A 14,130-nucleotide genomic window follows, 5' to 3' on the forward strand; every position below is an offset into this window, starting at 1 on the left:
AAGATGATGGTCTGTGTTTGTTTTATTAAGCCCGAGATAGCAGTGCATTTTTTTGACTTCTTTGGTAATTCCATTTAATCACTTAAATTATGTACTAACTACTAAAAAACACAAAACCTTTCATATATTTCAAGACAAAACCGATGAATAACATTGACATGGATTAAAAGAAAAAATTACCTTTCAATTCAATGAGGCAGGAAAATGGGAAGTGAGGTGCTGGAATGGAATGACCCAAGTAAAAGCAATCAACGCATCTTACACAATTAGTACTGTTCAATTGAACAACGACGACATCGACTCCAATTAATCGCTGAACGTATCACATAAGCAATCACATAAACAACAATTATCTAACAAATCACAACAAAGAAGAGTAAAGTTACCATATATGTCGTCCAGATGCGACCTTTAAGACGAGAATCGTGCTAAATATTGATACAATCGCCCAAAATCGCCCAAGGTAGCAAAGGAGGTGAGATTAGTTTGAGGTAAAGAAGAAGGTTTTGATTAACAAAGGAGAGAGGAAATATCAAAATTGCAGAGAGAATGGTGTTAGAGAGAAGTGCAAAGAGCATATGCGAGGAAGCGGTGGATGATTAAGGTGAGAGACATAAAGAAGGCGGACAAGAATAATATAGTATAGAGATGAGCCTAAAACGGCGCGTTTTTGTTGAAAAATAAGCAAAGTGGTACACCCTATTACTGTTCATTGATGAATAGTAACTTTCCTTACTCACTTTTATGTAAGGTGTATAGATATAAAAAATTTACAGATAGCTGTTCAGATGAAAGTTTCTCAACTAGCAGGCGGTAGAGTTGAATACATATGGATCTCCTCACTTTAGCACGATTCTTTTCGGATGGTTGTTATTGACAGTCTCGTTCATCTAACCTCTGAAGTCGAAGAAGCTGCTATTCATAGGTTGCCCAGGTAGTATTCAAATCAAAATTCATATACGGAGTATATATTATTTGCCTGAATGAGATCCTCGATTTCTTTGACCACTTCCCCCATTGATGGTCGCTTTTCTCCCGAACCTTGAAGACACTTCATGGCGAGCTCCACAAATTCCTCCAAACTAATCAAATCGACATAACTGATAGTGGGATCCACGAGGCTATAGGCATTCCCGTTATCCCTCATTGTCTCTCTTACCTCTCTTACAATGTACTTATTTTTTCGTATTGGTCTTCTTCCTGTTACTAGCTCCAACATCACCACTCCGAAACCGTAGACATCACTCTTCTCTGTTAATAGTTGGGTCATGTAGTATTCTGGATCCAAGTAACCCTGCAAAAGATTGTTAAAAAGAAAAACTCCTTCATCTGATAAAACATATAGCAAACGGTCCTCCATGTAAGGCCAACCTAATAACATACTATTATTAATCGAAGATCCTATAAGCATTTTGATTACTCTTACACATGAGACCATCGGAATATAAAGCTTCTATAATGGAGCTAAAAAACTCACATCAAGGTTATGAAAACATTCCCAACTCTCTCCCTCAAAATATTGTGAAATCACACAATTTCAAACCATAGGAGGGAAACAGAAGGGGAGGGAGATGGAGGGATTCATTTTCCTTCCTCTAACATAAGACGAATTTAGAGGGAATTGCTTCCAAACACACTTACTCCATTTCCTAACCTCTTCCCTTCCCTCCCTTTCCCTATCTAGCCCTCCCCCTCCCTTTACCTCCCACAATCGTTTTCAAACACACCCTTAAGCATCTCATAAAAAATTAGGAAACCTGGGAAGTTGCAATCCCACCATGTATATTCATATGCAGCAGTGGCAAAAACTTAAAATGGAATTCCTTGCGATTTAACATTCCTCCCAAGATAAGAAGTCACTCAGCCTTGGTAAGTCTAGGAGATTCCCATGAGAGCTTCTACTTCCTATTGACTATTGTCAATCAAATAGCACTTCTTTTTTTATTTACAGTGAATCAAGCATTCACGGAAGGAGTTAAAACCGAAAAGGTTTTCATTCCGTCACAAGCTATGTTACTCATTACCCGACCCACCATGTCCGACACTTTGATAGTCCGACATGGCTATGGCACTCAAACAAAAAAAAACATGAGAATAAAATTTCAATAAAATAGCTTTCACCGACACTTAGACAGCCACCTGTGACAAAAGCTTTCAAGTTCTAACCAAGTTTGAGTAACATAGCTCACAACTCATAAGTATCCTTTAAACTACTTCCATAATAAGTGACAATGGGAGAGATTCAAGCCGCTCCATTCTCTCTGCATTATCCGTCTCTAGTATAAAGATAGAAGCATAGGCAGCAAAGAGTTACCAGTGTTCCCTTTACTTGAGTGGTGATATGATCCCTATGGTCGGTTAACGGCTTGGAAAGACCAAAATCTGCTACTTTAGCATTTAAATGATGGTCCAGTAGAATGTTGTCTGATTTTATGTCTCTATGTACAATGGGTGGGTCAGCAAGCTCGTGCAGATATGCCAGGCCTCTAGCAGCACCAAGGGCTATCATTAATCTCCTACTCCAATTCAACTTTACTCCAGATTTACCTGCAACGTCTCACAAGGTGATCAGTCACTTTATATGAAATACAAAATTCAAGAGATATCTGCTAGCACCTTTACTTGATTGCCAGTTTAATGCTCCTCGCTTTATACACACGTTTTCGGCCATCTGAGTTAACAGTTTATGTTTCCTTTTTGAGCGAGTTCTGTGAAATGCAAGTCACAACATTATACTCACCAACTTATAAGTGGTGGTGAGACTTGAGACGACCATTTGTTTCCAATCCCCCATTTGCATGTGCTTGCATAAAAAGTCCATTCAAAAGCAGATGTAAACTACCAGTTGAGATAGATGGAGTATGTTGGTTGGTCTATATCTTCATAATTGGATCAAAATATGACTATTTAGCTCATTTCTGTCTTAGGTGACGAAAGAAGCATATCGATTGGTTTCAGGTGATGATTCATGATAGCCGAGACCCCTAATCATTTTGGGATTAAGGCTCTGATATTATTGTGACAAAAGAATTACCTGAAAGAGCTTCCCTTAGGTTCCCATTTGGGATAAATTCATAAACCAGCATTTGTTCCCCTTTATCGTAGCAGAAACCAATTAAATTGACAACATTCCTATGGTGAACCCTAGATAAAAGCTCAATTTCATTTTTGAACTCATCTGCTCCCTGAATTGATCCTTGTTTAGCTCTTTTGATTGCAAGTAGTTGTCCAGTTTCAAGTTTTCCCTTATAAACCTGTCGAAATTTAAATGGTTAACCAAAGGTACGTTAGGCCTTGTTTGGATAGGTGGATTTGAAGGGAAAGGGAGTGAGGGATATGGAGGGAGCCAATATCCTTCGTTTGGATAGCAAAGTGGAGGTGAAGGGATTTGGAGGGGAGGTAAAAGTAAAATAAATCCCTCCATTTCCCTCCTCCAAGCCAAATTATTTCCCGTCCTACAAAGGAAAGATTTGGAGGGAAAATTCCTCTCCCCATTCTCCCTTACCTTCCTTTCCCTTTCCGTTCTATCCTTCCTCCTCCCTCCCTTTCCATCCAATTTTTGTATCCCAACAAGGCCTTAAAGGGTGTCTTAATAAAAACAAAGGATTCCTATAAAACAATGAAATACATTTCGAACAATTTAACTAACAAGTTCTCTTCCAAAAACATAAAACCAGACACGATCACACGAATACATAATATTAGACGGTCTTAGTGTCTTATACATGAGAGGCCAACTCATTAACCCGAGAGATTAAATAAGGAACACCAATATTTGGATTTGACTCGCATGTCAAAAAAACCTTAATATACTGACAATGAAAGAAAAGATCATACTAGAGCAATTATAGAATGGTATTGTTTGACTATAAGGGTAACCTCACCATTCCATAACCCCCAACTCCAATCTCGCTTCCAGCTGAAAAATTATTGGTGCACTGCTTAACATCTTCAAATGAGAACCAGCTGGCTCCCTTTAGCTGAGGAACTTTACCTTGATTCCACAACACTGCATTCTCATACACAAAAACAACAAGCATATAAAAAATTATAAATGTATACAAACAAAATCATAAATAAAGATTAATATATCACAGGAGCTGATCGTACCGAAAGCATTGTTTGAATTAACTGCTTGTTTAGCTATTTGCCGTTGACGACGGGCATAAACTACAGCACAAACTGCAAGTAGCAAAAGCACAAAGGAACTTATAGTTGTTCCAATAATAAGGCCTATATTCTTACTTGGACCTGCAGAATATTGCGATTAGTGAAGGTAAGCAAGTCGGCTCACAAGAAATTAATTTGAAAAAAAAATACCCTAATTTAGTAATGTTAACATCACCTGGGAAAGCAGCATAAGTCAAATCATCAAAATAATAAGGTCCATATGGTGTGTCGAAAACATGGTTATTGAGGATATTGCCAATTTTAGAAACTCCCGTACGGTTAAAGAAAGCATCACCCAGTGGAAAGAATGAGATGTTCAACACAAGAAAATCATTTGAGTCGACTGATGAACTAACTAAACATACTCTGTCCACTGGTACTTGAGATGCTAGAAGAGGGTGCAAAGAGTCACGTAAGAAGTTGTAGTAGAGTGTTTTGGTGAGGTCTGAAAAGTTATATGATCTAAAAACTAGGCTTCCAAGGTATGGACGCTTGCAGTCAGATCCAAGGGTTGAATCTGAAAAGCAAGATAGAGGGGCACAATTCAGTTGTGGAATGAAGTTTGAGAGATTTGAAGGTTGAATAGTCTTGCAAATTCCTGCTGCTTCAGGATTTTGACAGAAAGGATTGTCACCAAGTCTGCAGAAAATATACATTATCCAAAATCAGTGAAAGAGAAAATAAGCTGATTATATTTCTTTTATGTAGGATAAAAATGAGAAAGATGAATCTCCTTACAGAACACTGTTGGTAAATGCTCCTCCTTGGAAATCCCTTAAAGAATTATTCCGCAAATCTAAAAGACGCAGATTGCTGCTAAAGTTGGCAGGAATATCCACAGTGCCATTAAGTTGGTTGTTTGCCAGTACCCTGTTGTCCGAAATACAAGGGGTATAATATAAGGTATATCTCAATGTACATTCAAAAACATATATAAGAAAATAAAGGAGAGGTTGTCAGATTGAAGTAGTTCATTGTGATTTGTGACGTAGAGGATATGATAAAAGGTAGGACGAATAACATCATTGATGGATGGAGATGCAAGGGTGAACTCATATAAGAAAGATTCTCACCAAGTCTTACACGAAACTATCAATAGGGCAATATGCAAAATTATACATATAAGTGTGGCAAAGGTGTCAGTACTACTTCCTTTCATTAACAGCAAACATTTTCTTGTTTATAGTTGAAGGAGAAATCCAAGATGCCAATTTCTGTACAGTATTGATGAAATTGGAGCTAAAACATAAAGAGAAGGCATACACAGTTTGCAGTTGAGGGAGACTGAAAAATCCGGTCGGTAAATTCCCTCTTAGTCCAGTATTTAACATCCGTCTGAACATTTATGAACAATAAATAAGTGGCATAAGGGAAGATGACATGATGATACATACCGAGTACTACTACTGAACCCATGGTCACACAACTTACTATATTACTCAGTATAAACTGCCGTGAAGAATTCAGGAAGAAATAGTATCCAGTTATCACTAAGAGAATGTGGATGGCGAGCATAATTTACCAAGTTTTACACACTATTGGTAAAGTTGTAATGATTTTTAATCTGATACACCCTTCATTCATTCATTTCCATACGTTTTAGGTTAAAGTTAAATATACGTGAGGACTATATTAAACCAAACGTATGGAAATGAAATGAATACAGGGAGTACTAAGTATCAAACTAAGTTGCATTTTTCAGGTCCTTAAAATAGAAGTTGGAAAGATTGTAGTTCCCAGACTACGACACGAATTGATCAATGATTAAGAAGACTAAGAGATGGCTACGCTGTTTTGGAAAACACAATTTTCATTAGTTGTACAACAAGTGTCCTTTAGAATACCGTATTTTTAGTAAAACGATTCAGTTGCAGTGCAAAACCATAGTTATTTAGTTTAACGTAGCTTCAACAATCCTTAATAAGTATTCATTGACATTAATCTCTAACCCGGTATATTACGTGCTATTGTTTTTCCTCTAGAAAGTAGTAGTGAATCAGTAGATACAAAGATGAAGAAACATACAATGTAGTCAAATTTATCAAAGTCCCGAACCACAGAGGAACATTCTGAGGGTTGAAAGGATTATTACTCAAGTCTCTGCAAAAACATAGTGGAAGTGCTAACTGAATGAAAACAAAGATACCATAAGAAGGTCAGAAGCAAACAGAAAAGGGAAAGAACTTAAGCTACTACTTCAGTTGCAATTTGCAAACACAGATACACACGTCATTAAAACAACATTACCCCAATGCTTTAAAAATATCCTTTCCAATTCGAGGTCAATGGGGTTCAATATTTGAATGTATGGAGCAATACCCATGTGTTAAACACAGAGGCTATTTCCAGAAGATCCACTATCCATAATGAACTATTGAAAATTGTATAGCACTACTACTTCACAACAGCACAAGAGCAGACAATGAAGTGAACCAGGCTGTGAAATATGCTAATAACAAATAAAACTTTTTTACTACTCACAGATACGCAAGGAGATTCATTCCAGTGAGATCGGGAATTGGTCCATTCAGGTAGTTGTTTGCCAAGTAGCTGAATATATTTGCAATAAATGTTAGGAGAACACTATCAAAATAGAATCCAAGTCCTAAAAGATGCACTATGGCTGATTTATAAGTTTCTTGGTTTACTTACAGTTCAGACATTCTAGTCAGTGTGTTTAAATTGTCGGGGACAATCCCTGTAAGTTTGTTCCTGTCCAAACGACTGCAAGCCATGGAAAGATAATGTATGTCTCAGACTGGTTAAATTTGACTTTTCTGGGGGTAAAACTGTAAGGTGAAAGACATACTTACATGACCTTCAAAGTCCTCACTAGTCCTAATGTGTCTGGGATAGTTCCACTCAGCTGATTGTCATTTAAAATGCTGTTGAAGTCATAAAGATAATAATTACATTGTACCTTAGCTGCCCAAAACCATATACCAGGTCATCCACTTAGTGCTTAGGGTGCATAATTTTATTTACAGATGAGAAAACCTTATAGGAGCAGCATTTCATATGATAAAAGGAGAGGGAAAAAAAGGCATAATAACAAATTAACTGTTGAGGATTTCGACCCTGATACTGAACAAGGCTTTCATTTTCATTACGACCCTGATATTGAATGGCTTAACGAAGTGGCGCATATTTTTTTGTTTAGGACAAACATACCTGTGTAGAAATTTTGTCCATACCAAAGGTGAATAATGTTCAGTTTTCATTTGAAAACATCCGTGATAATTTTCCACGAATATATACAACATCTTGGTTAACCGATTCAAAACGAACTTACATATGCAGCAGAGCCATCTGTGAGCTGAAGAGTTTGAGTGGTATATCACCAGAAAGTCTATTTTGTCCAAGATGACTGAAAAACATCAGTGTTAATGATTTGTGAAACAGCAAGGAGATGAATTATAAAAATGGGAGCAAGTAAGCTTACAAGTGCTGAGCCTTAAGGAGCATATCCAGCCCAGGAGTTGTTTTGTTGGAAACTGGCAATGTTCCATTCAAAAGGTTGTCACTTAGATCAAGCCACACAAGATCTGAGAGATTGCCAATAGAGTGTGGTATGGGTCCAATAAATTGATTAGAACTGAGAAATCTGCAACAAATTATGTAACGAAGTTCAAATAGGAAAGAGCCTTAACAATTAATCATAGAAACTCGTGAATTGTGACTATGAAGTTAGACCTTTAACAGTTAATGGACTCAAGCAGCAGCCACATCCCCATTGCATTAAGTTTATAAATTTGAAAACAGACCAGTAAACTTCTTGAAAAGGGGGGCTTAGTGTAGAAATATCAGGTGAGACACTTACAAGTTGGTTAGTTTCTCAAGTTGTCCAATAGACTCTGGAATTAAACCAGAGAACTTACATCCGACAAGAACACTGCAATAAGAGAATACAGCGAGATCAAATCATACTGAAGTAAGAAGTGATGGATAAGTAATATTTCATGGATATGAAGAGGATATTTATCTTACAGACTTCGTAAATTCTTCAAACTTCCAATATTTGTTGGAAGAGGTCCCATCAGACCTCTGTTGTTAGACAGATCCCTTCATGGCCAAAATATTGATCATTACACAGAAATACAAGGGTGGAGAGTGGCAAAAGTAAGAACAACGAGCATGGAATGCTGATTCATCTATCAATCGAAAGATATATAGGCGAGAAATGAAGGTCAGAGTAGCAAAAAGATGGCAGCTGCAATAGCATGCATCTTTACGACTAATAACTTGCCTTTACCAGCTCCTCCTTTACAGTATAAGAAGCGCATATAGTTTAATGATCCATTTTTGCATTGTTCCACCAAATTCAACATAAAGAATAGTGAATCTTTGGCCTAGTTGAAATTGGAAATGAACGTCCTCTAATTTGCAGATTAAAAAAATTGAAGTTGAAAACAAAAATGATGGTTCGAATTATTGGGTGTACGCGGGCACGCGTGTTCCCCTCTCCCTCCCCATAGCCATAGAGCATGTTCTGGTTGCATAATGAATGGATGCCATCAATATTCCTTCATTACTAACCGTGAGAAAGAACCAGCTTAAGACTAGTGATATTGAAGAACTTACAAACTCTGCAACTCAGATAATGACAAGATGTCTTCAGGCAGTGGACCTGCTAAATTCGTCCCTGACAATATGCTGCATGTTAAATCGTCATGGTTTAATAGGTAAGGAAAACTGTAATTATCAAAGAATAGACTGACAATTGCCAACTAAATGATAGTTTAAAAATTTTAATCTTATTTTTGTAACTCACATATCAGTCACCCGAGAGCCATTGCAGTAAATTCCCTCCCACCTACGACCACAAGGATCGTGTTTGACCCAATTTGGCGGGGTGTTCTGCCATTGTTTCTTGAGGGACATCAATGCAGCCACTACATGAATAACATAACTTTTTTTACCATCAATTGCTTAAACCGAATGCTCAATTAGAATTATTGTAGCCTAATACTTGGTATAATATAATTAAAAATGCCAAAACACGCAAACATTAGTGTAATAATTAGACATACTACTATATCTTCCGTGAAGTAAATGAGTAAATCAGGGAAAACATAAATCTTTCAGAGTGTGACAATGCATATGGCTGGTGCAAACATGATCGGCGAGCTACCGGACTTACCAAGTCAAGAAACATGAAATGGGGGAACTCCTCAAAGTTCAAGGGAGCAATTTCTAAGCTAGGAATTAATCAAGAGTGACCAATTCAAATACAAGTAATAACAATTCAAGACATGATTCCGCTGAGTTTCATAATTTTACACCTCATATAACAGATTGACCAATTCAGAAATTACTAATTTTCAGTCTAATTAGCAAGCATTCCTTCAGATAACTTAATACGCAATACTGTTATTCTACTCTTTTCTTTGATTCTTCAAACAGGTGAAAGACGGATGAGGGTATTTACGTTTTCTGGTCACTATTAACCATATTTGAAGAATATCTGCATATCTCCCAACCAAAGTTGTGTAATTTTGAGTAATTGGGTTGAGAATTTCAGAAATTAACCCCTTCGAGTGCCACCAATACTCATCACTCCACTGCAACAACTCGCACTATTACAACACGACTTACCAACAACATTCGTAAACCCAACTCCAAGTATGCCAAAGTCGCCCATACATCTACCACAACTGACTCCTTACCCAATACAGTTAAGCAAGCTCTCATCGTTCCTCAATGGAGAAACGCTATGCAAGACGAATTCCAGGCCCTGGAACGTAATAAAACCTGGACCTTGGTACCTCGTCACACCTCACAAAATATAATTGGTTGTAAATGGGTCTATCGCATCAAATATAATCCCGATGGCTCCCTTAAACAACACAAAGCACGATTAGTTGCAAAAGGATTTCACCAACGACCGGGAATTGACTTTACCGAAACATTCAGTCCCGTTGTCAAACCTGTCACTGTTCGACTCATCCTTTCTCTCGCAGTAACCCAAGCTTGGCCACTCCGTCAACTCGATATTAACAATGCCTTTTTACAGGGAACGTTAACCGATGACGTATACATGGCCCAACCTCAAGGTTTCGTAGACACTGCAAAACCTGATTTTGTATGCAAATTAAACAAGGCTATTTATGGCTTAAAACAAGCTCCTCGAGCTTGGTACACCGAGCTAAAAACCCACCTTGTTACCTACGGTTTTAAACAATCAATTTCGGATTCTTCGCTATTTATTTTACGCACCAAACACACCTGTATTTATATGCTCGTCTATGTGGACGACATTATAATCACTGGCCCAAATTCAGATCATTTACAACAATTCATTAACAACTTAGCTCACCGTTTTTCACTAAAAGACCTAGGACCTCTATCTTATTTCCTTGGTATTGAAGTCACACCCAATAACCTCGGACTCCACCTCAATCAATCAAAATACATACACGATTTACTAGTTAAATACAACATGTCAAACGCTAAACCCAGCCATACACCAATGGCCGCCGACACTCACCTCACTCGAACTGATGACAAACCAATTCAAGATCATCACACTTATCGGGCCATTGTTGGGAGCCTCCAATACCTCTCCCTAACTCGCCCAGATATTGCCTTCACTGTCAATCGACTCGCTCAATTCCTTCACCACCCTACTGCCATACACTGGCAAGCCTTAAAACGCCTCCTTCGCTATCTTCAAGGCACCCAAAACCATGGTCTTCAGCTACATCGCAACTCCCCACTCTGTCTTCACGCCTTCTGTGATGCAGATTTTGCCGGAGACAAAGACAACTACATCTCTACGACTGGGTACATTATTTACCTTGGATGCAATCCAATAGCCTGGTCCTCGAAAAAGCAGCGAGGTCTCGCCCTTTCAACGACTGAAGCAGAATTTCGGGCTCTTGCGGCCGTCACCACTGAAATAATGTGGCTTCGTAACTTGCTCACAGAACTAAATATAGCTACTGCCAAAGCTCCCGCCATCTACTGCGACAACATGTCCGCCACACTTTATGCAAAAAACCCGGTCTTCCACTCCCGAATGAAGCATATGGCACTCTCCTTCCACTTTGTCCGTGAGCAACTCCAGCTTGGTCAGATTCGCATTCAACATATTGCCGGTAAAGATCAACTAGCTGACACACTCACCAAGCCACTCCACACACCTCGATTCCAAGAACTACGAGACAAGATTGGTCTTCTACCTCCGAAGTCCATCTTGAGGGGGCGTATTAACCATATTTGAAGAATATCTGCATATCTCCCAACCAAAGCAACATTATTGAAAATCTCAATCACACTGATTCATTCACATCTACAAATATAGTAAATATTGTTTTCTTGTAAATTAGTTTTATTTACTACCCTAATTAGCCTTTACTCAATCACTATATAAACCATGTATAGTTTAGCATAAGTTGTACACTTGAATATACAATCAATAAACCTTTCTTATAGTCACATCATATCATAATCAACTCAGGCAAAACAACTCACTGCCTGCTTGTACCTAACAAAAGTAGGTTAGCGAAGAAGTCACTATGGTCATCGAATTGACAAAGAAAATGAGTAAAATGCTCTACTTAGTTGTTTTCAACGGGCACAGAAGGCTCACCTAAATGATACTCCCTCCACACACTAATGATCTTCCCCTTTCTCTAATAGAGGTGTATTTTATTGCAAGGGAAAGATCATTAGTGTGTGGAGGGAGTAATATGTTATACTCCGACACTGCTTCTTAACAGCTGCCATGAAGCAGCACTAAACGTATAACAAAGGGTACCATAGCTGCGTAACTCTTGATATATAATTTGTTCAAAACTTCTAATGTGACATAAGTTGTCATAGTTAAGACTTGAAAGACATATTTACTTGAAAAATATGATAGCAGGGAAATAACATCCATGCTTAAGCAGGTAAATTTGGAGAGGGAATTGATAATCTTTCTCAATAAACACTAGATTAAACATAATTCGAGCGATGCTCTACAACACTCGTGACTAACAGTATACACGAGTACGATCAAGTATCTCAAGTTGGAGAACAAATATTCAAGCAGGTGCATAACTCGAAAAAGGGTGAGTAGAAGCAACGTACAATCAGCAGAATCTGTAATTCCAACCACCACCACCACCAAGCTAAAAGAGCATATAATTAACACACAAACAAAATTGCTTAAATTCATAACTCTTATTATTCGATGTTTCTACTTGTTGTGAATTGGGAGGGACCTTAAACATACGATATAGACTCGAAAATAATTTATGAAATGTGATACGCTACTATAGTACTATATAGGGTTATTCATACGTTGTAATGAAGAATAGTCTGATTATAGTTTCCCCCACGAAAATATGTGCATGATACATCAACAGACTGAGTCCTCAAACCTCAATGACCAATTAAATTAAAGTATTACTGGGTACTACGTAATTCAGTATGATGTGTAGTATAAAATAATAGCGGTTAGTCTCGTCACTTGTGTAAGGCGGGTTTATGTTAATATTGTGTAAAACGGATCTCAACTACCTAGAATGGCCGTCCAAGGTGTAAAGTATTTACTGCGTAATGACTCAAACCTTGAGCCTAACCCATAACACCGTGATTTGTTTCCTGATTCCATACCATACCGATACATTTATGTGAACCAAAGGTCCCCTAAATTTGTAAGAAATATTGAATTCAACAACTGGGTTGTACTTTGATTGTACTTGCTAATAGTGGTTGATTATAAATTGAGGTCAATTAATTAAATAAGTTTCAGCATCCTAATGACATTTTAAAATAATTACAAGACAGAATTAGGAAAATGAAATGATTAAGCAATAAAAAATGGCAATGGAGAGGAAAATTCAAGGGGTGGTGACTGGTGAGTAGAGAAATACCTGAAACGCGCGGGAAGAGAGGACATGGATTGATTCTTTATCATTGATTCCTATTGCTGTCTTTTTGATACATCATCTAGTTTAATCTCTTGTGCTCCACTATTTTGGCGTTTCATTCTGCCACGGGATGACCAAATGGGTTTTCTTGTGATACACCTCATCCTTTAACAATGACTCAATGAGGTTAAGGGTTCGTTTCATGTTCATGGAATCATTGCGTTGTTGGAAATAGGGGCTCCTTAGGCAAGTTAATTGTCCTACATTGATAGAGTAGGGTTGATTTTTGGGGTTTTATATAACAAACTCCTCCTTTTTATATCACTAGTGGGTGAAAGGTGTAACACCCCATATTCCAAGTCTTCTGGGGACCACTTAAAGCGTTTAAATCTTCTTATATATTCTAAAAGAAGAATGTATATCAAATAGACTATAAAAGAACGTACTTTAATGAATAAGTTTAAGTGATTACATAACAAAACCAACTGTAAAGTAAAGTACAACTGTTCTACAACCAAACTACAACTGAAGTACAAAAGTATAAAGACAACACAGCGGAAGACTACTCTCAAACTCGTGGCAACTTCATCCACAGCTAATCCCGCGCGCATCCACAGTATACCTGTTAGACAACTGTTCACCACCCCCGAATGGATCACCATAGTTTTTAAAATATTTAAACGGGGTCAGTACTGATTACACAAATTAAACAGCTGCAATAAAACAATACCACAACCAATTCAATCAACCCAAACTCCATCACATCACCACACACGTGACTACACACTAAAGTGTGTAGCCCTGCCAGATTACCCATCGCAACAGGTAATCCTCGCCGCCAATGGGAGACCGCAGCCGTTCCCACCTAAGCCCCGCTCATCTCATCCGAGCGATAAACCCATGTTCATTAATGTGCACATCCCTTCTGTGGCGGGTTCCACAGAAGGCGAATCAAGGACGTGAAGCCACTCCCGCAAATGACTCCACTCAGCCAGGGATGCACCCCGAAGATTACAAACAGATATACAACAGTCACCTTACACAATCAACAATTACCAAAAACTAATTCCATTACGATAATCAATCAACAACAATGACAATC

At 38.0% G+C, this 14,130-nt stretch overlaps 1 protein-coding gene across 2 annotated transcripts; it reads right to left on the bottom strand.

The window, feature by feature from the left end:
- Window positions 1–616: 616 nt before the first annotated feature.
- LOC141605243 (leucine-rich repeat receptor protein kinase HPCA1-like) lies at window positions 617–13,290 on the bottom strand. 2 transcript variants are annotated; one of them, XM_074423942.1, is made up of 20 exons: window positions 13,032–13,290; window positions 12,244–12,284; window positions 8,942–9,062; window positions 8,752–8,823; window positions 8,158–8,232; window positions 7,991–8,062; window positions 7,613–7,774; window positions 7,463–7,537; window positions 6,984–7,055; window positions 6,823–6,894; window positions 6,652–6,720; window positions 6,196–6,270; window positions 5,434–5,505; window positions 4,909–5,040; window positions 4,346–4,809; window positions 4,111–4,251; window positions 3,885–4,009; window positions 3,035–3,254; window positions 2,315–2,547; window positions 617–1,294 (listed from the first exon to the last, which is right to left on the bottom strand). In XM_074423942.1, exons 1-20 carry the CDS (start codon window positions 13,073–13,075, stop codon window positions 947–949), a joined length of 2,685 nt encoding a protein of 894 aa, XP_074280043.1. In that variant the 5' UTR covers window positions 13,076–13,290; the 3' UTR covers window positions 617–946. The 2 variants fall into 2 exon arrangements, 1 of the variants encoding a protein (XP_074280043.1); XR_012526310.1 differs by lacking the exon at window positions 617–1,294 and adding an exon at window positions 1,305–1,757 and having other exon boundaries at window positions 1,810–2,547.
- Between the last annotated feature and the right edge of the window lie 840 nt (window positions 13,291–14,130).

This window comes from Silene latifolia, chromosome 1 (assembly GCF_048544455.1).
Source record: "Silene latifolia isolate original U9 population chromosome 1, ASM4854445v1, whole genome shotgun sequence".
Taxonomy (NCBI): Eukaryota; Viridiplantae; Streptophyta; class Magnoliopsida; order Caryophyllales; family Caryophyllaceae; genus Silene; species Silene latifolia.